General features: G+C 37.9%; 1 protein-coding gene across 1 annotated transcript; it reads right to left on the reverse strand.

Annotated features, from left to right (window-relative positions):
* Positions 1 to 14,765: 14,765 nt before the first annotated feature.
* On the reverse strand, positions 14,766 to 21,254 carry LOC102779027 (sodium- and chloride-dependent GABA transporter 2). Its single transcript, XM_006783087.3, has 14 exons — positions 21,059 to 21,254; positions 20,742 to 20,876; positions 19,909 to 20,049; positions 19,733 to 19,817; positions 19,508 to 19,640; positions 19,266 to 19,400; positions 18,549 to 18,652; positions 18,348 to 18,472; positions 18,159 to 18,271; positions 17,940 to 18,077; positions 17,499 to 17,601; positions 16,511 to 16,611; positions 15,291 to 15,461; positions 14,766 to 14,932 (listed from the first exon to the last, which is right to left on the reverse strand). Exons 1-14 carry the CDS (start codon positions 21,252 to 21,254, stop codon positions 14,768 to 14,770), a joined length of 1,845 nt encoding a protein of 614 aa, XP_006783150.3. The 3' UTR covers positions 14,766 to 14,767.

Genomic DNA, 21,254 nt, shown 5'->3' on the forward strand with positions numbered 1-21,254 from the left:
GGATGCATTCTTCAGGTATATGTGTCTGCCTGTGTGCCATAGTCTAGCGTTTGGTGACAAAACACTAAACCCATCAGCAGAACACCTTTTTCTGTCACTGGAAGAACAAGCACTGCTGAGGAAACCAGTGTCAAAATGGAAAGGGCCTTTTCACATGCCCTAGTGACACATTTGGCAGCATGATGGTGCAATTCAATTCAATTCTGTTTTATTTATATAGCTCGAAATCACAACAGTTGCCTCAAGGTGCTTTATATTGTAAGGTAGAGACCCTGCAATAATACAAAGAAAGCAGATAAAACCCCAACAATCATATGTTCCTCTCTGAGCAAGAGCTTTGACAGTGGGAAAGAAAAACTGCCTTTTAAAAGGAAGGGGGATGGGCAGCCATCTGCTGTCAGCTGGGCTGAATGGAGGAAGACAAGACAAAGAGATAAATAGTTGTGCAGTGGTTAGCACTGCTGGGTCAAACCCCTGCTCACCTGCTTTAATCATTTAGAAGAAGCTAATTTACAGTTTTGAATTCCAGTCCCTCTCAAATGACTGAGTGAGAGACCTGAGAGAGCACAGATGGAAGGGTCAATAATGCTGTTGTTTATTCAGCAAAGGTGAGCGCTAATTAGCTAAAGTTAATGTGTCATTCATTACATTCCACAGTGTCACTCATTCAATGGCTAGACGGTCACTTTAAGCAAGGAAGTAGTGACAAGTCTGCAATATCTTTTTATTAGGTTAACGAAATATCGTATCACATATTATTGTGTTCATTTATATGACTGACCTCTTACAACATGTCTGCTGTCACCAAGTTAAGCATTGGTGCAGTTTGGCCAAAGCAATTATGTGACTGGGGTCAGAGAGGATAGTTTGCATTCATTTCTCCAGCCTACGTGATGCCGGCAGTCATGAACATGCTGAGAGTTTGTATGTTAGTGCATCCATTTTAATAACTATCCGTTAATAAAAGGGATAGTTATTGAGCCGGAAAAATAACTACCCATTATTTTCCAGCTCAACCCTGGTAAAATTAACAAGCAGGCAGCCTGTGTCTTCAGCCATCTGGGTGTTTCCAAAATGATGTGACATCATGTTGCAACTATGAATTGTTATAAATACTGATTAACGACAACATATTGTAGCCTGCATTCTGATTTTTGTCTTCTTTGCTTGGCTGGGATTTGACATTGGCTCCTGAAATTGGCCTCCAGATGGTTAAAGCAGTCCATGTCAGCATATTACAAAGGCTGAATTACTACAAACTTGTAGCAAAGTTGTAATAGACACACTTGATGCTACACTCTTCACTGCATAGTTTGGAAATACTGGAGGCCTGGAAAACTGACACTGTTAATCTATTTGTCAGATGTAGTGACTGCTCTGCTGGATAATAAGGATCATGCTCTTAATTAATTAGACAAGTCAGGAGCCAATTACGTCATTATGAATGCATATAAGTTATGCCTAGTACTGGTAAACCAGTTCCTGCAAAGGCAGCAATAGGACCTTGCTTGAAGATGTTCTTTTACTTACCAAACAATGGCAACAATCCCAGGTAATACTGTGGGTTGTTGTTGTTGTTATACCAATAACAATTAAAACTTTTCCAAATTACTCAAAACTACTTCTGTTTGAAGTCAAATTATGAACCTGTTTTTCTGTTTTGTAGTTCTGGGCAATGCAAGGATGGACTGTTGGCTTTCCAGTAAGGCAGAATATTTGGAGATGCACTTACATGCAGTTCAGCACAAAGCCAAAAGGTCATTGCTGGAAAGAAAAAAAAAAGCAGAAAAGAGTTCACAATGAACAAGAAAAATACTGAAAATATATCAAAGATGAAAAAGGCATCCATAAGAACCACAGACAAAGGCTGCAGTGGACAGTTTAAATTGTTTATAACCCTCAGTTTTGGGCCACTACATAGAAGCTCTTTGTATGTCATGATAGCGGGCGATAATTCAAAGAACCAACAGTGAGTACCCCAAATTATATCACATGAGTCTGCAAAGCTCTGTAAAGCACCTATGGACTAAGAGTGCACTACCAGTCTGAGTCCACAAGTAATCTGTACACTACACTGAGGCAGTGATGACATTCACACAATTAGACAGACAGCCAAAAAGTATCACATCCTTTCCATGACCACGGACTGCTTTTACTCCTATACATCTCTCTGAGGTCATTTAAACAATTTCTTCTTCTAAACCATCAACATCTCACTTACAGCACAACCCAACCTGTCTCAGACATAAAAACCCATATTATTAATGATCTTTCCATGCACAAACGTCTATTCTGGAGTTCCTTATAGTTTCCAAGTTAAGTTATTCTCCATATACTGTACCGTATATGCTTGTCTTAGGGCCAAGCAACATCTAACCATAAAGGTAGTCTAAATGTTTATTTATTTATTTTCAGTTTTTCTTTTTTTGACCTGCCTACTTTCACGGGGCAATTTGAATTGCTGTATAACAAATTTTATAAATACACCTATCTTTAAGATACCTTGTACAGCAGTAATCATATATTGGCTTTGATATGCATTGTGTAATTTTTTTTAATACTTTGATTCTTACTTCATATTTATTTTAATATCTATTTCTCATATTTATGTAGCTCTGTATTTTATCTTATTTGTATCTTATTTTTAAGATAAAAATATTTATATTTGCACACAGTGGGTCCAGGGAGAAACTATATTTCTACCCTGTGTATGCACATATTACAAAATTGACAACAAAGTTAACTTAAATCGAAAGTGAAGGAGTACAAATTTTCTTCTCATCTGTCATTAAACTTTCCTACCTTATTGGTTGTATTTTGTTCATTATTTACAGCCACTATGTCCAGGTAACTCTCTGAAAATTAACTGGGTGATCCAAAACACTGCAATTCAAGTTAGGGCTGGCTTTAATACTGCTAAGTTTGGGCGTTGCCTGAGCCATAGTTGAAGCTTTTTAATAGCTGTTTTCTCTTTCCCTGTACCTTATATCCTTATCTGGCCTGACCAGCCTGCATAGTGATTAACTTCCCGCTTCCTGGCGGAGCTTTTTTGTAATGAATGTCAGGTGCTGTTTAATAAGTTAATGAATTTTGGGAATCCTTTTCGGCGGCCTCACTCAGCATCTTAATACCAATTTAAATAACCAGATAAGATTCATCCATTATGTTCATCAATTACAGTAACAGTATTTACAAGTAATCCATTTACAAGCACAGCCATTCAATGGAAAGAGCACAGTGAAGAAAATGACCAGACACTGCTGGATCTCTTTAAACTCAGTATTCATTTCAGATTTAAACAAACATTAAAGATCCCATCCCTTCCTGCTGTTGTTGGATCATTCTGCTCATAGGAACTAGACAGTAACTTTTGACTCCTTTGCACTATGTGAACCTTAATACCAGTTGAATTAACTAGATTACAGGCTGGAGTCAGTGTAAAGAACAAAGTTTGGGAGCACATGAGGTAATCCCTTTACAAGAGGGTCCAGTCTTTGATGAGAAAAGTGAGCTTACTTCATTAGTTCATTAGTGTGTCAAAAGTCCATTACCTCATTAAATATTGAAGACCAATCCCTAATACTGATTTAAGCATTTTGTTTCCCCTTATATCTATTATTTTTCAGCTTAAGACCTTTGTATTCATAGTGTTAGTTACAGCTAGTGGCATATTTGTGAATAAAATCACTGTACAGTTCATATTTATCAATAAGCAGAAATGTGCAGGTGCACAGACATTGGAGTTAATCTTGCACTTTCTGTATGAAAAATTAAGTTTATTTTTAAAAAATTTAAAAATTAAGTTTTACTGATTTAAAGGTGATAAAATCTCAGCTATAAAAGTCATTGCCTATTATATTCCTTTTGTAGCTGTTGCAAAAATGCCTAAAAATATAACAGACAGGCAGACAGACACAACACATAACACAATGAAATGCATTATACATTTTCAAAATGTAGAAAAGACAAGTCAAAGTTTATTTATATAGCACCTTTTTAAATAACCTCTGTTGTCCAAAGTGCTGTCGAGTTATACAAGCAGTGACTTGAATAGCAATAAACTAAAAATATAAAATATAAAACAAGCAAAAAAAAACACTGTGATTGCATAAAAAGGAAGCATGACATTCTGCTCAACTAAATCTGAAAGCAGGTGAGAATAAATAGGATTTTAAAAAGGTTTTAAAATGATTGAGAGACTGACCAGCTCTAATGTGAAAAGGTCATTTGTTCCAAAGCTTAGGAGCCTCCACTCAAAAAGTTTATCCAAATGTGATTGAGGTATGTATGATACAGCTGGTGTTAGTATATCCTGTGACATATATTGTAAGTGCTTTATTTAAATCCAACAAAGGAGCAAAGGTAATGTATTATATTTTTTTAACTAGAACCTTAAAATAAATAATTATCATGCAGTGCTGCTGTCTTTTATTTGTTAACCATACCATATCAGATACAGTTTATCCAGTTTACCGATTACCCAACTCTGTGGCGTTTAAAAACCAAAAACACACAGTTGAAACCTTTTTTGTTTAATAAGACACTCTGCTGACATTCTTTTGTTATTAAATTCTGATTCTTTTTAGTCTGTGTTAACATGGTTGACTTTCGATATTGTGTTTTTAATGTTGTGCAGTGCTTTCTTTGTGAAACGCAACCTATATATAAACTTTACTTACTTGCTTACAGTATTGGGTTTCATAAATACTTTGATTTGCATTAATACGCCAAGTTTACATTAAATATTTTAGTTTTAGGGACATAATCACCAGGAGCCTTGGGTTAATTTTGAAATATTGATTACATTAAGGGGTCTAATTTTCCTTAAACAAATTTGTTTTTGTAAAATGATGTTAGGTCCTATAGAAACTATAGATTTACATCTGTCATCCTGACTAATCAATGGGCAAATCTGCTAGTGCTGGAAAACTCTATTTCATTACCTGTGTTGTTATTACTGCTCGTAAGGGATCATTATTTAAAAAGGTATTTTTAAGGTATTTTTGCAATATCGATTTTAAAAATACATTGACTGAAAATAAGATGCAGTCACTCAAACAACACAGATTATTATTTTTCACTATACAGTGCAGACATTTTTTATGTTATGACAGTTCAATAGTTATTGATTTGGAAACACAGAGGGATGTACATATTACACATTTTGGGTTTTAAAATAAAGGAACAACACTTGCAGTGCTAGAAAAGTTGTTTATAATTTAATTGAATGAGAACTCATATTAAAAGTATTTGCTATGTTTTACATCTCTCTGCTATAACACTTAATGGTATGAACCTGCACATAGAGCTGCTCATTTAGTTTGGGACTAAATTTCAAGTAGCACAATAATAAACCTCATCCAAGCAAATCATGTTTCTTTAACTGTTCATACTAGATGAAACAATATTAAAAGTTATGGGGATGCCCTGGATAGAAAAACAGGAAACCATCTGTCACCCAGTTTTCATAAGTATGCCAATTCCTCTAGTGGGATTTCCAGACCAAGGAGCTTGTGTTTATCCGCTTAGCTTCCAAAAATTGTCACCAAGCTGTTAAACCGGAGGGGTTTGTCCCTTTCTAATCCTCAATCCCTACAAATTGGATTCACACCTTGTACGTAATTCAGAGATGTTGAGTAGGTTGCCTGTGAGTCAGGGTGGATGTTAGAGGTGACACCTGTCTCCTTCAATTCACAAAGTCTTCAAACGTGATTACCACAGTCGAATACAAGCTCCACTGGTTTCTCAGGGCAGAAACTAAAGGTTTGCATAGCGTGTTGTATTATTGTTTTATATATAAAGGTTGGGCTATATAACTCCATCGCCTGTAAATATTTGCAAAGCATAGTTAAATACACTTTTAGCTAATACCAAATCATGTAAAGACTATTGGTATTATTATTGATATTACAAGTCAATAGATACATCTGCAAGTGTACAAAAAAAAGACTTGCACGTGCAATAAATCTTTATTGTGACTTTGTCAGCCTCTTTTGAGTCTGACATCATTATGTATTAGCTACACATAGTATCTAGTTAGCATGCTAGTTAGCATGCTATTTTTGCTGTATGGCAACCTACATTAGGATGCAAAGTCACTGGATTAATTTCTTTTTTATATGTTCATTGTCATTTTCATAGATAGATAGATAGATAGATAGATAGATAGATAGATAGATAGATAGATAGATAGATAGATAGATTAGATAGATAGATAGATAGATAGATTTGAACTTGTTTTAATTGTTTTAATGTGATTGGAAGGTCAAAGCAACAATTTGCATATTCTAGGGCAGCTGGTATGATAAGGATGTGAGAGCTGAGCACTAAATGAGATTTATGTAAAAGCCCAAGGTAGGTGAGAAGTCCAAAAAAGCTTAGATGAATAGGGTGCCTGACGTGTGCCTAAAGTCACACGTAAACAACAGTTAATTGGGATTAGCTCTCTGCTTTACAGCTACAAGTACTTAACACACTCAGGTGGAGGCTATGCGAGTTGAAACGGAAACAGGAAGCAAACACTAACTGTTGCTAATGTTTCAGTAGTTCAAGAAAACACATTACTGAGTGATCTGTAACATTGTGTACCACATAAAGTGACATTACAAAATAATTACACACTATAATAATGCCATTGTGTAGGCACTTCAAGATATCTGAGTTATCATAATAAGTATCTAAAAGTAACTAATTTCACACACTTTTCACCCAGGAGACATTATGTACCCTACATCATACATAGTGTTGTTGTTGTTTTTTTTCTCTCTGTAAAGGCATGAAAGGAGATTATGACTGATGATGTCCAGGGTTCTGCATAAAATAGCTTGGGGATTTTATCACATAATAAAGAAATCTATTTTATTCATGCAAATGGAAATAGACTCCACTAGCTTAAAACTAATGTAAAGCAAACACTTTAAAGGATATCAGGTGCCATAAAACTAAAACAATGTGACGCTTATATTGTAATAATAATCATATTAAAATGATGGAAAATCCACGTAACATGTGACTAAAATGCCTAGCAGAAAAACAAATTCAATATTTTTATACATTTTTTAGCTGGATGAACAGTAAGTATCCTGAGGTTACAGATGTATGAGACTGAGAGATCAAGGCAGCGTTTCTTAGAGAAAATAAATACAATTTTATGAGTTGTATGTAAAATAATCCTCTATACAGCACTTAACCTTTATATAGCACAGTCGTGGTAGTGGTGGTGGGTGGGGAGACATGTGAGTAATAAATTATGTAGCACCTGTTAAACTGTCCTAGCATGGAATAAACACTTTCTCCCAGACCCTGCTGTCTCGTGAAGAATGAGGTTACTGCCGTGTCTAATCTCACCTTCCAGAGTGGCCCAGACACTCACATGCATCACAGATTACTCCCTAATGCTCTTCTCAATTCCTCTCCTCTCTCGTGCATAAATATCACTACTCATTGCTACTGATTCTAGCCATTTAAAATAAATCTTCAAAACACTGGAAATATTTCCATATATCATACATTACACTTCATCCAAGCTGTGCTACAAAGTACAATTAATAAATGCAATCCAGACTATCATGGGTGCAGTGATATAATTAAAACAAAACAACGTTCTTACTATTGCTTGCCTATTTTCCAATAGAAATAATGATTGTTTTTCATTCATCCATCCTATTTTAATTCAATTATCAGTGTTGAAAAAGAACAGAAGTCTTATTCCTGGACTTATTCGTCACTTTATTAAGTTACTAATTTAATTTTATGGTCAAAGTGTATTAGCGAGACGGTGATTCATCTGTGTTTTCTTAACCACTGTGGGTAGGCTAGATATTAAAGCAAAGCAGAAAATTCACAACCCTTGATGTGTAATGTGGCATTCTAGTCAGCAGACGTCTCCACCCACTGGTTTGAAGAAGCAGCTCTGTGGATTCCTCCTGCTCCTTTAGCTCCACCTAAGCATGTGCGTATTAGCATCACTATTGCGCTCTTTGTCTGTGAAGGTTCTCAGGTCATCGTAGTCAAAGGAGCTTGCAAAGAAAAGCGTCTGGACTTCTTTAAGTTACTTGAAGACGTTTCACCTCTCATCCGAGAGGCTTCTTCAGTTCTAAGGTCAAATGGTGGAGAGTCCCAGATATAACCCTAGTGGGAGTGTCCCCCCACAGAGGGACAAAAGGACCCCCTGATGATCCTCTAATCGCCTGAGCCAAGGTGTGGAACTGGGTGTGGGTCCCAATCAGCCAAAGTTTCGGGTGGGTTCATTGTGAAACCTGGCCCCACCTTATCATGCGAATTCCTGAGGTCAGATGGCCCAGGGTGTGAGTGGGCGTTAAGGCGTCTGGGAAGGGATCTCAAAACTGGATTATAGATGGCAGAGAGTTGGTGTCGTAAACCACCGCCTCTGTTCAAAGATGGTCGCTCACAGTGGACATAGATGGCTTCTTTCACTCCTCTTTCAAACCATCTGTCCTCTCTGTCCAAAATGTGAACATTGGCATCCTTGAAAGAGTGTCCTTTATCCTTAAGATGCAGATGGACAGCTGAATCTTGTCCTGTGGAGGTCGCTCTTCTGTGTTGTGCCATGCGCTTGTGAAGTGGCTGTTTGGTCTCTCCAATGTAGAGGTCTGGGCATTCCTCGCTGCACTGTACGGCATACACCACATTGTTAAGTCTGTGTTTTGGCGTTTTGTCTTTCGGGTGAACCAGTTTTTGTCTGAGTGTGTTGCTGGGTCTGAAGTACACCGGGATGTCATGCTTGGAGAAAACCCTCCTGAGTTTCTCTGATACACCGGCTACATAGGGGATGACAATGTTGTTGCGCCTGTCCTTCTTATCCTCCCTCGCTGGTGTCTGATCTTCTTTTCTGTGCCTCTTTGCTGACTTTAAAAACGCCCATTTAGGATAGCCGCACGTTTTGAGTGCTTCCTTTACATGTGTGTGTTCCTTCTTTTTCCCTTCAGGCTTAGAGGGAACATGTTCTGCCCGGTGGTGTAGGGTCCTAATTACTCCAAGTTTGTGTTCCAGAGGGTGATGGGAGTCAAACAGGAGGTACTGGTCCGTGTGTGTGGGCTTCCGGTAAACTTCGATGTTGAGGTTGCCATTCTCTTCAATGTGCTCAGCGCAGTCCAGGAAAGGCAAACAGTCATCCTTCGTGTCTTCCCTGGTGAACTTGATGTTTTTATCCACAGCGTTGATGTGCGCAGTGAAGGATTCCACTTCTTGTGTCTTGATTTTGACCCAGGTGTCGTCTACATATCTGTACCAGTGGCTGGGTACTCTTCCTTTGAAAGAGCCAAGAGCCTTGCTTTCCACTTCCTCCATGTAAAGGTTGGCTACAATAGGTGACACGGGGGAGCCCATGGCACAGCCATGTTTTTGTCTGTAATAGCCTTCGTTGTATTTGAAATATGTGGTGGTGAGGCAGAGGTCTAACAGTGTGCAAATCTGATCGGGTGTGAAGTTGGTCCTGTCCTCCAAGGAGTTGTCTTCTTGTAGTCGTTTTCTGACAGTCTCCACTGCCTCCGTGGTGGGTATGCAAGTGAAGAGAGAGACTACATCAAAGGACACTATGGTTTCATCTGGATCCAGGGTAAGTTTCTGGACCTTGTCAGTGAAATCGGTGGAGTTCTTGATGTGGTGTGGGGTGTTCCCCACAAGAGGAGCAAGGATGGTAGCAAGGTGTTTTGCAATGTTATAAGTGGCTGAGTTTATGCTACTGACTATGGGTCTGAGTGGGACAGCTTCCTTGTGGATTTTTGGAAGTCCGTAAATGCAGGGTATGGCATCCCCTGGGTAAAGGCGGTGATAAGTAAGGCGGTCAATGATTTTGTCCTTTTCCAAGTCTTGAAGGCAAGCTATAACTTTCTTTTTGTAGCTGCTTGTGGGGTCTCGCTTTAACACCCCACACCACATCAAGAACTCCACCGATTTACTGCCTTTCCTGGACGGCGCTGTGCACATTGAAGAGAATGGCAACCTCAACATCGAAGTTTACCGGAAGCCCACACACACGGACCAGTACCTCCTGTTTGACTCCCATCACCCTCTGGAACACAAACTTGGAGTAATTAGGACCCTACACCACCGGGCAGAACATGTTCCCTCTAAGCCTGAAGGGAAAAAGAAGGAACACACACATGTAAAGGAAGCACTCAAAACGTGCGGCTATCCTAAATGGGCGTTTTTAAAGTCAGCAAAGAGGCACAGAAAAGAAGATCAGACACCAGCGAGGGAGGATAAGAAGGACAGGCGCAACAACATTGTCATCCCCTATGTAGCCGGTGTATCAGAGAAACTCAGGAGGGTTTTCTCCAAGCATGACATCCCGGTGTACTTCAGACCCAGCAACACACTCAGACAAAAACTGGTTCACCCGAAAGACAAAACGCCAAAACACAGACTTAACAATGTGGTGTATGCCGTACAGTGCAGCGAGGAATGCCCAGACCTCTACATTGGAGAGACCAAACAGCCACTTCACAAGCGCATGGCACAACACAGAAGAGCGACCTCCACAGGACAAGATTCAGCTGTCCATCTGCATCTTAAGGATAAAGGACACTCTTTCGAGGATGCCAATGTTCACATTTTGGACAGAGAGGACAGATGGTTTGAAAGAGGAGTGAAAGAAGCCATCTATGTCCACTGTGAGCGACCATCTTTGAACAGAGGCGGTGGTTTACGACACCAACTCTCTGCCATCTATAATCCAGTTTTGAGATCCCTTCCCAGACGCCTTAACGCCCACTCACACCCTGGGCCATCTGACCTCAGGAATTCGCATGATAAGGTGGGGCCAGGTTTCACAATGAACCCACACGAAACTCTGGCTGATTGGGACCCACACCCAGTTCCACACCTTGGCTCAGGCGATTAGAGGATCATCAGGGGGTCCTTTTGTCCCTCTGTGGGGGGACACTCCCACTAGGGTTATATCTGGGACTCTCCACCATTTGACCTTAGAACTGAAGAAGCCTCTCGGATGAGAGGTGAAACGTCTTCAAGTAACTTAAAGAAGTCCAGACGCTTTTCTTTGCAAGCTCCTTTGACTATTGCGCTCTTTCTATGAAAATGTATGTGTGGGTGCATAGTGACTGAGGGGGGCTGTTGTGTAACAAAAGCAGTACTCCCCAAAAGTTGATTTTGTTCATCTGGACATAGCGTATTCAGTGGGAGAAACGTTTCATCGCTTATCCAAGTGACTTCTTCAGTCTCAACTGACTGCAGCTTTCCCCAGTCTTATAAACAGTACATTTGCATAATGTCTGAAACTAGCACCACTGAAGGAACAGTGGGCTGGGAGGTCAGTTCCTTGACCTCAGCAGTACTGGTAATATAAGGCATGTTATTTCTGACCTTTTAGTAGGCTACCCCATCTAAAAATTAAAATTAAAAAAGCTACATAAATAAATATATAGATTTTAGGTTACCTCAAAATACAGTAGGAAGAAGATTTTTTTTAAAAACAGGATGAACTCAGTTTTGCTTTTTGTGTTGTTTTTGTTTTTTGTTTTTTGCAGTACGCTAGTACTAGTACGTCTTCTGTGGGAACCTACTGCACATATGGTTTCACCTTTAGTGTGGGTTGTTTACATTTGCGGTTGAAGCGCCACCTGGTGGTCAGCAGTGTGCACACCAGATAATTAACAGTGTTATTTCATGCTCATGTATGGTTGGTTACAAACCTGTGTGGTGCATATTTTCTAAGCATGTGCTGTATGCAGGCCTGTTGCCTATTATATTGGACTTTTGTGGATGCAATATTATCATTATTTATGTAGTGAGATAAAAAGTGAAACACAGAATAGATGCAGAGCTATATCAATGTGGCTACAAAGCTCTGCTGAGACCATTCAGATCTATCACTGCAGTTAAACACACAAATGTTGAAGCAGCAAGGTTTAAATACAGATCTGGAGCGCCCTCCAGAGGGCAAATCTTTGAATGTACCTTTACCAGTATATACAATAAGAAAAGTGACACTGTTTTTCCAGAAAAAGGGAAAAAATAAAAGTTATTTGTGAAATATTGAGTTCCAGCTTTGCGGGGGGAAAACAATGCGGGTGCTGTATATGATGGGGAATGTAAATACTCAAGGTTTATATTTACCTGAAAACTGACATAAATGTATAGCTCTTATTACTTATTTATCACAGTATCTCACACACAGTGAAGTAGCCCAACTATATTTTGCGCTATTACCTCATTTAAATTATAATAATGTGTATTTACCGCAATAACCAGTTAAATTATAGCAACGGTCCCTGCATCATTCTGGGAAATTACCAACAATCAAACAATCCCCTATGTGCAAGCACTTTGAGACAGTGGGAAGAAAAAACTTCCTTTTATCAGGAAAGAAATTCCAGGCTCATTGGTCATTGTTAGCCGTCTGCTGTGAACAGCTGGGGGCTGAGGGGAAAATGAAAAGAAGAAAGAGAAAAGAAAAAAGGAAAAAAAGAGCATAAGGCAACAGGCGAGTATAAAAACTTTAATGACATGCTGCAGTGATATATAAACACAGACAAAAGCAGCATGCAGAGAAGTGCTCAGCGCATCACATAAAGTCCTGCACGAGTTTGAACCTATATAACTAAGGGATGCTTCAGGGATGTTTCATTCTTAATTATAAGCTTTATGAAAAATGAACGTTTTAATCCTAATCTTAAATGTAGAGAGGGTGTCGGTCTCTCTTATCCAAACTGAGGGCTGGTTCCATAGAAGAAGGCCCTGAAGGCTGAAACCTCTGCCTCCATTCCCCGGTACTCTATTAGGCTATATTACTAGGTCTTTAAGATATGATGGGCCGGATTATACAAGAGGCAAAAAATGTGAAATTCAATTCTGGGTTTAACAGGGAGCCAATGAAGAGAAGCCAGTGTTGAAGAAATATGATCTCTCCTTCTTCCCCATGTTAGTACTTGTTATAGTATTTTTGACTAACAGGATGATTTCCAGGGAACTTTCAGAAAAAAACAGATACCAATGAATTACAATTGTCCAGCCTAGATGTAATGAATGATTGAACTAGGTTTTGGCATCACTGCAAGACAGGATGTTTCTAATTTTAGATATATTGCACAAAAATGAATATAGACGTAAAATATTAACACAAAGACTGTCAGTTAAATCGCTATGTTACACCCCATGTAATAACACTATTTAACACAATATTTGTCCATGTCTATTAAGGGTTATATTCTGACTGCCTTAAAGGCAGAAAAACTACTTTTTTTTACTTTACTTTACTTTACTTCACTTTTGTGATAAGAACAATAGTATCTACAAATTTAACTAAAATTAATTATTTTTATGAACGGATCAAAGCAAAAAGCAGCTTGATGGAAATTATGGTTTTTGTTTGTTTTGTTTTTTCAATGGAACTGCTCATGATCCAAACGATTGCACACACAGGACCTGTCAAACATGGCAGTGGTACTTTTAGGGTTTATGTGCACTGGAGTTTACCAGTGGTTTCATTGCTGATAATGAACTGAGGAGGTACACAAGTGGGTGTCTGTGTCTTACACTTAGTCATACAGCAACATTCCAGCATTCAGTGGGGTAACAATATGAGAACAATTTTTAGCAGGGTATGTTATTATCAGTGAAGCTTGAATAAAATATAAGATGATACATCCAATAATCCAGAATCCTGAGGCAAAAACAAGGAGAAAGCAGTGATTACAGCACCATGTTATCTGAAAACAGTAGCCCAGTGGTGGCTCGCAGCAAGGAGGTTCTTGGTTTGAACCAAATCGGCTGGATTTGGCCTGTTCTCCACGTGCCTGTATGGGTTTCTTCCAGGTAGTCAAGCTTCATACAATCCGAACACTTGCACATTTGGTGATTCTAAATTGTGTATAGGTGTATATTTTGATTGTTGCTCACACAATTTTATCCTTGTTATGGCAACCATTCCATAATGCACCCTGGTTCTCACTTTACTCAGTATAAAAGCTGTGGGCATGCACTGTCTTGAATTACAACCTGTTGTTCCAGTTTTCCCTTATTTTCAGGTATTCAAGGAGTGCAGGTGTGTTCTGTTTTATCAGCTAAATAGAAGGCGGATTGTGAAGTGGTATTACCTAACACCTCCAAAAATTTTGTCGCTTTTTCTTTTTACATGTTTCACACATCTATTTTTTTTTTATTATTTATCATGTATGTTTGGAGTAAGTATGTCCTCACTCTAATATTTAACACAGTAGAATTTATAAATGAAGTCAGAATACAAGAAAAGAAACCAAATGTAAAATTTAAGAATTGTTACCACCAAAACTTTTGTTTTTCCTCTTTTTCCTTCTTCTTGAGCTTACTGAGCACAGTAAATAATACAACACGCTGAAACAGCTACACAAAGGCACTATAAATGTACAACAAACAGTTCAAACTACATTTTCAGTTTAACAATGAAACATTAAAAAAATCTGTTATCTTCTACAGAGAAAAAGGTCTTTTACTGAGACATATCTGATTGATGATTGGTTCCAGTGATCGATCAGTGTTGCCTGAGAGGCTGTTTTTCAGCCTTAAGCAGTGTTTCCAGCTTCTTTTTTTTTCCACAGGAACCCTAAATAAAAAGACATGGCAGCTTGAAATGATAAGTCCAGGGCAGAGTTTCAGAAGATCATTATGTTTACTCAGAGAGTCTCTCTCATCTGGTTTTGGTAGCTGGACACTGACCAGATGATGTTTAGAGTTGTTTGCCTAATGGAATATAACTGTATGTGACATGTATTCTTCGCTGCTGTATTTTTAAGTTTTTTTTCCATTCAGTTTAAAAAATATATGATCCCTGTATTTGTTCATCTCTGTCATCTGGACTTTTTGTCTTGCGCAGTGTGTGCAAGTCTGTGAAAGTTTGAAATGCTTCATAGTTTGATGCTTTCTTTGATGTTGCAGAAGGCAAGTCCTTTGCTGGCGTGCACAGAAGCTTCAGTCTCTGGGTGGCAAAAGAGAAGCGTAGTTTTTGATTATTCTGCTGAATGATCATATCATCATATTTGTAACATTAAGTAACTGCCATCAAGGGCGAGGTTTAAGGCTCAAAATCAATAAAAAGGTACACTGCAGTTTCACTAGGGTTTGTATTTCACTGTGACCACAAATGACCTTACTTCCACAAGGTATACACTTTAATTTGAACAGTTAAGAGAGAAAAAGGAACTCCTGACCTCAAATTCCTCATGTTACCCCAAATACAATTTACAGTGAGCTGCCTAAGATGCATCCAGTGGAAGGATCAGAAGCTTTTTTTAGACTTTTTAGAAGATTCTCACCTTTTTTTTTTTTTGATTTACCTGTCTCAGTGTTCCTGGAGTAATGCACACAGCATACAACATCCACAAAGGAACCATGAGTGTTGAGGAGAGTGTAAACAATCCTCCAATAGCGTATCCCCACCAGGGATATTCATAGGTGTTGTTGAATTTGAGTGGGGTATATTTGATCAGGGAGAAGAGAAATGTGCACTGAAAACATAAGACAAGAGCAGGTATAAACTTAAAGGCTGATTTGTATTCAACAAGAGAAAATTCATATTCATGGGGGATTCATTTTGACATTATATGATGTAAAACAAACACTTATAAATAAGATTTAAAATTATATTCATTCACAATTACAGCCTTTGCTTTTGTAGTGCCATTTGTTTCCAAACACTCCTGTTTCAGTCATGTCAAAACTTTAGGTACAGGTGACTGTGATTATATCCAGTGTCAATGTATGGTTTTCTCTCTGGTCTATTTGATATAAATTGGTTTTAACTAGACATAATTTTATAACTACTTAAAACATACATGTATTTTTGATCCATCCGCAGCAGAATTGAATTTTTTTTCAAAGCTTTTTATTAAATCAACTGAAGTCACATTAGACATGTACACAAAATAATATTTCACTAGTTGTGTGAAGCTAAAAATTGACTTCTTCTGTCACATTTATGCTGTCACAGTGGAAAATACTCCTCTGAAATAAGGTCAACATTTCAAATATGAGGTCAGTGTACAGCATGTGCAAGTAATGTCAATGACCCCAAACACTAGGCTTTTAATGGATCTGAGAGTTGATATCCTTAATATGTTCATTTCACAGACACAGCCTTGGCTATTAGTAAGCAGCCCTACTCACGTCTTGTTTAAACTCTATAAGTTAGCTTAAATAGAGGGTGGCCTGAAAGAGAGAGGATCTAAAATGGTTTGTTTCAGAAAAAGGATGAAGTAAGGGGCTGTATTAGGAAGCAGTAAAAAACAAAAGTTTATTTTGAACTGTGAGTCATGCAAAGCTACTCCAGAGTAGCCCAAAACTAAACTATGGCACTAAAATTAAACTATGGAACATAAAAGATCCACTTTATAAATGCAACTCAAATGACATTAAATGCCTTCGAGTTGCTATGCAGTGTCAAAGTGGAATTGTTTTCCATCTGGATAAGACATAGACTAGTCTTAGAACAGAAGATTCTGACAGGTTTCACGTACACATTAACTTAACAGCATTTCACAACATTTCTAATACTTACAGTACAGATCGCTGGTGTGAAGTACTGCCAACAGTATTTCATAAAAGGCCATGGTCGATATCCAATCATGTCCTTTGTATTGTCGTACTGACGATCTCCACCTACAGAAAATAAACATTGCTAACTATTTGAGTGTTTCCTCACACACACAAACATAATACCATATATATATAATGCCAAAAAATGATTTTGGTGATCTGGACAGAGTGTTTTCAGTGATAATGATATGTCCAGATAAACAGAATCAACTTTTAGGGATTTCATTACCTGGATGGAGCATGGATCAAGACATATATATAATGGAGGTTCTGTATTGTGCTTCACTTTCATTTTACAGAAGTTAAAATGAAAGTGAAGCCAAGATTTGAATTTAACACATGGGTTTGATACATGGGTTTATAAAAAGCCATCCAAAAGTTGCAAATTTTACCCAAGTGGCAACCTGTAGAACTGCTGTTCTTTGAGGCAAGCTCAGAAAGCGAGTCAGTCCCCATAGACGCCAATGTTAAAATGTCCAGTTTTACACCAGAGAGAGATTTTGATATTTCTGGCTAATTTTAACTATCATAAAACCTCTACAGGAAGTGATCTTTTTCTCTGCTATTTAAGTTCTATGATGACTTAAGAAAAAAATTCATAACTCTAGTGCATAATTGAAAATGTGGCTATTTTGTGATATGTGGCTGTCATTTTTTTTTTTTTTTTTTTTTTTTACTTAAAGTATTCAAATTATTTATTAATAGTAAATTAATGAAGCACTTTCCAATCAAGCTGGTTATATAGTGTTGGGGTAACCTGATAAATTTCCCAGTTTTACCCTTTCTGCAAGATACGATCGCATCTGTTTGAAAAGCTAACATGATGACAGCCAAATTGGCAGATTTTAGGTTTTTAGATGATAGTGCACATGGCAATGAATGACTTTACAGTGTTTGGTCCATTTTTTAAATACACTGAATGATTTGACCAAGTTAAAACTGCTACTTACCATAGACCCATCCTATGCAGACAGACTGAAGAATAGCAAAAAGTAGGAGGGTCATCCCACTGCAGGCATAGTAGTCAAACAGCTGGAAAATATAAAGGCCTCCCTGCAAATATATAGAAACAAAATATATGACTGCATCTATAACTATAGATTCACCATACTAAATCCATATTCTGAGAACATAGTCCATATAAAAGGAGAGCAAAACATGAGCAGGTGTATCACTCTTGTGAATTCGGCCCTTAACTTAAAAATTCTTCTGTTCAATGAGATTAAAATAGTGCATGCTAGGTTTAGTTAATCTACTGTATTTCCCTCTGTATTTCTCACATGTGAATTCCTTATGTTTTTATAGTTGAAAATATTACAAGGTTCATTTTTAAATTGATTTATTTTTTAAATTCCATTTTTAAATGATCAAGAAAATCTGAAAACGCTCACCTCCGTCACCATCAGAAGGCCTACAAGGAAGCTTCCGACATTAATTCCAAGAAGAAGGAGTTTACGGTGACAGTTGTTTTGAAAAAAGGAAGGATACATGTCCGAGATTGTTGTGACCAGTGCCTCTTGATATACAAACTGCGGTGATGGGAGAGATTATTTCGTATTACCACAAAGGAAACAACTCTATGATGTACATGACAAATAGATTGGTATTACCTCACTATCTAATCCCAGAAAGATGACCATGATGAAGAAGAAAATCGCCCAGAGCTGAGGAAGCGGCATTAAAGCCACAGCACGAGGATAAGCAATAAATGCCAATCCAGGTCCTGCAAAAATGGAAGCAAAATATAGTCGTTTTCTCAGACAGCTCTTAACAGTATCACTCTGGGTTTCCATCCATACCTGATTCAGCTACCATCGATATATCCAAACCTTGTTCTTTTGCCATGAAACCAAGCACAGAGAAAATGGCGAAACCAGCTACAAAACTGGTTAAACTGTTTAACAGGCACAGGTAAACACAGTCTCTGTAGGTGAAATTTTTCAAAGATGAGAAAACAAGCAAATTACAGTAATTACAAAAGTAAAGGAAGAATTCCAAACCTGTAGCAGTTGTTGTTGTACTTGTTGTAGCTTCCCAATGATGTCAGAACCCCCGTGCAAACTCCATAGGAGTAGAAAATTTGGCTGCCCGCATCCATCCATACCTGAGGGATTTAAAGTCATTTTGATTGGTAAATATGTAAGTGTACAAAAAAGTGCATTTACATCATACTAACTGCTTCTAGTAGTAAAAGTCCAATAATATGCCAAGTTATCGAAAAACTGATTTACTAAAAGTATTTGCAAAACAACACAGATGTTCCTGATCCTTGAATTTACTGAAATCTGTTGCTCATTTAAATTATTTGTTGAAAATTAAGAACAATTGCATATATTCTCTACTGACTGAGAATAGGATTTGTCATGTCTGTGTGTAGGCAGGCAGGAAGAGAGGACCCAAAATGCAGGACTCACTGAGGCGGAAGTAACTCAAAACACACAGCTTTATTGCTGGTAAGAAGCAGAACAGAAAAACACTAACTAAACTGGAAGAATGGATGAAAACTAAACCATGCCATTGGTGAGTACAGGGCTGTGCACAGTAAGTGCAAAAATATCATATTCTGTGGTGAAACATATTTACCAACATTTCGACCCCCCCTTTTTTAACTACATGCTATTGTTAAATGCAAAAGATGTGCAATGCAATTAAATGCAATGTGACATGCAATTATAGGAAAAAAGCGAATACTTCTTCAGTACTAGAGAATGTAGCACCTCAGGATCAGTGAGACGGGATGGGTCTGGGTAGAGGTAGAACATAATTCCATCTTTGGCTCCAGGTAATGTGAGGCCACGAACCAGCAACACCACCAGCATCACAAATGGAAATGTGGCAGTGAAATACACCACCTTCAATACAAGCAACTGTCAGTATTTGTTTAAAAAAGCCTGACTTAGATGCTTCATAGAAGAGTTTGAATGAAATGAAAAATTAGTATATAAAGGTTGTTCTGCACCTTTCCTGTGGTCTTCACTCCATTCCAGATACAAAAATAGCACAAAACCCAGGCAAGAAGAAGACAAAGGGCCAGGTCCCAACGGATATTCCCAATGTTATCTATTCCATCGGACAGGCCCAAGATTCTCCTCCTGTTACAAAGTTTATACAGACGTTTATATATAAGCTTTCATATATGAAAACCTTATAAGCCTTATGGTATGGTCCATATTACCATACTTACTCCCAGAATTCAACAACTGAAGACACACTCTTTCCATTTGGGTCCACAGGAAATGTTTGATTGTGACTATGTTCAAAACAGCCATCTTGCATGAAAAATTAAGCAGGCTTGTGAAATGTGAATAACACATGCATGATGCAATTATGTGAAATGAATACAAAATAAAATCTTAGTACTTGTGTTCCAACTATTGTGACAGCTCGCCCATGGAAGCTCAGCCCTGAACGATGAAAACAGGTAGAGAAACGCCCAAGCCAGTATGATGATGTAATACATACCAGTGTACAAAACAACCACTTGGCTTCCGTAACCTAAACCTATTAAGAAATAGTGCGATGAACAATATCAGTTTTTATTTGACTCTAAGTTCCCATCAAGCTTAGACTTTAAAAGTTCATCTGTATTTTAAAAAAAAAATCATCTGTACAAATATATAAAAATACAATAAAGTTGCACTATGGCTTTTTATTTAGGTCACATACACAACAACAATTTTGATGTTCTTACATTTGTTGTAATGTAATTTTTATGTTTGTATTAGTATTGTACTTTCTACTCCATTATATTTCAATCCATCCATCAAACAATGTTCTTAACTGCTTATCCGAGGTTTTCCTAGCTGGCATAAAGCTAGAAGCTGGGTACGCCCTGGTCACCAGTCTGCCTGCCTTTCAGAGATTCACAAACATATGAAATATACCATCCCTAGGGTTTACATTTAGTGATGCTGAGGCTAACACGACATGTCACAAAGTTTATGTCAGACCCATTTCCTTGACAATGCTCTCAAATGGCCTTTACAGTCATCGGGTCTGTATCCAATAAAGTACATTTGAGATGTCTGATGTTATCAAGTCAAAATGGATCAAAATCACTGAGGAATGTTTCCAGCACCTTGGTGAATCTATTCCATGAATAATTAAAGCCGGTCTGAAGGTGAAAGGGTGATAAATCCTGTTCTAACAAGATCTAATTAAAATAATAAAGAAAAAATCACAAAAAAAACTACCTTCAAACAGTGGACAGATTTTTCTCCAACATGTTATTCCACCCTGACTGGTGTACTGACCCAAAGATGTCTCCAAGAAGAAGAGCGGGATGCCACAAGTGAACAAAAATAAAACATAAGGAATGAAGAAAACCCCTTAAAAACAAATAAATATCAGTAATTATTGATAACATGTAAGAAATGTGTATACACTGTATTGCTCAATGTGTGCAATTAGTATTGTTTTTGTTTTTTCCATGCTGAATTCAATCTTTATCTTTGGCAATAAAGGCTACATGACATTTGTTTTCAAGATGGACATAACAACAACAATTTACCTCCTCCGTTTTTGTAGCAAAGGTATGGAAACCTCCAGACATTCCCCAGCCCAATAATGTGCCCAGCTACTGCCAGGATGAACTCCAGCTTGTTGGCCCACTGCTCTCTCTCTGGAGCTTTGGGCTGGGTATGTCCCAGTCTGTTCCCAGGGTTCATCACATTCATTTTCACAGTGGATTTCTGGTTTTTGTCCAT

This window comes from Neolamprologus brichardi, chromosome 5, assembly GCF_056152115.1.
Source record: "Neolamprologus brichardi isolate AB-2024 chromosome 5, ASM5615211v1, whole genome shotgun sequence".
In the NCBI taxonomy this organism is placed as follows: Eukaryota; Metazoa; Chordata; class Actinopteri; order Cichliformes; family Cichlidae; genus Neolamprologus; species Neolamprologus brichardi.

Coding starts and splice junctions, on each gene's coding strand:
- LOC102779027 (XM_006783087.3), bottom strand. CDS start 21,254: ATGGACAAAAACCAGAAATCCACTGTGAAAATGAATGTGATGAACCCT. Junction 20,050..20,741: donor AATCTGTCCACTGTTTGAAG/GTAGTTTTTTTT, acceptor ATTTCTTAATAG/GTTTAGGTTACGGAAGCCAA. Junction 18,653..19,265: donor CCCGTCTCACTGATCCTGAG/GTGCTACATTCT, acceptor TAAATCCCTCAG/GTATGGATGGATGCGGGCAG.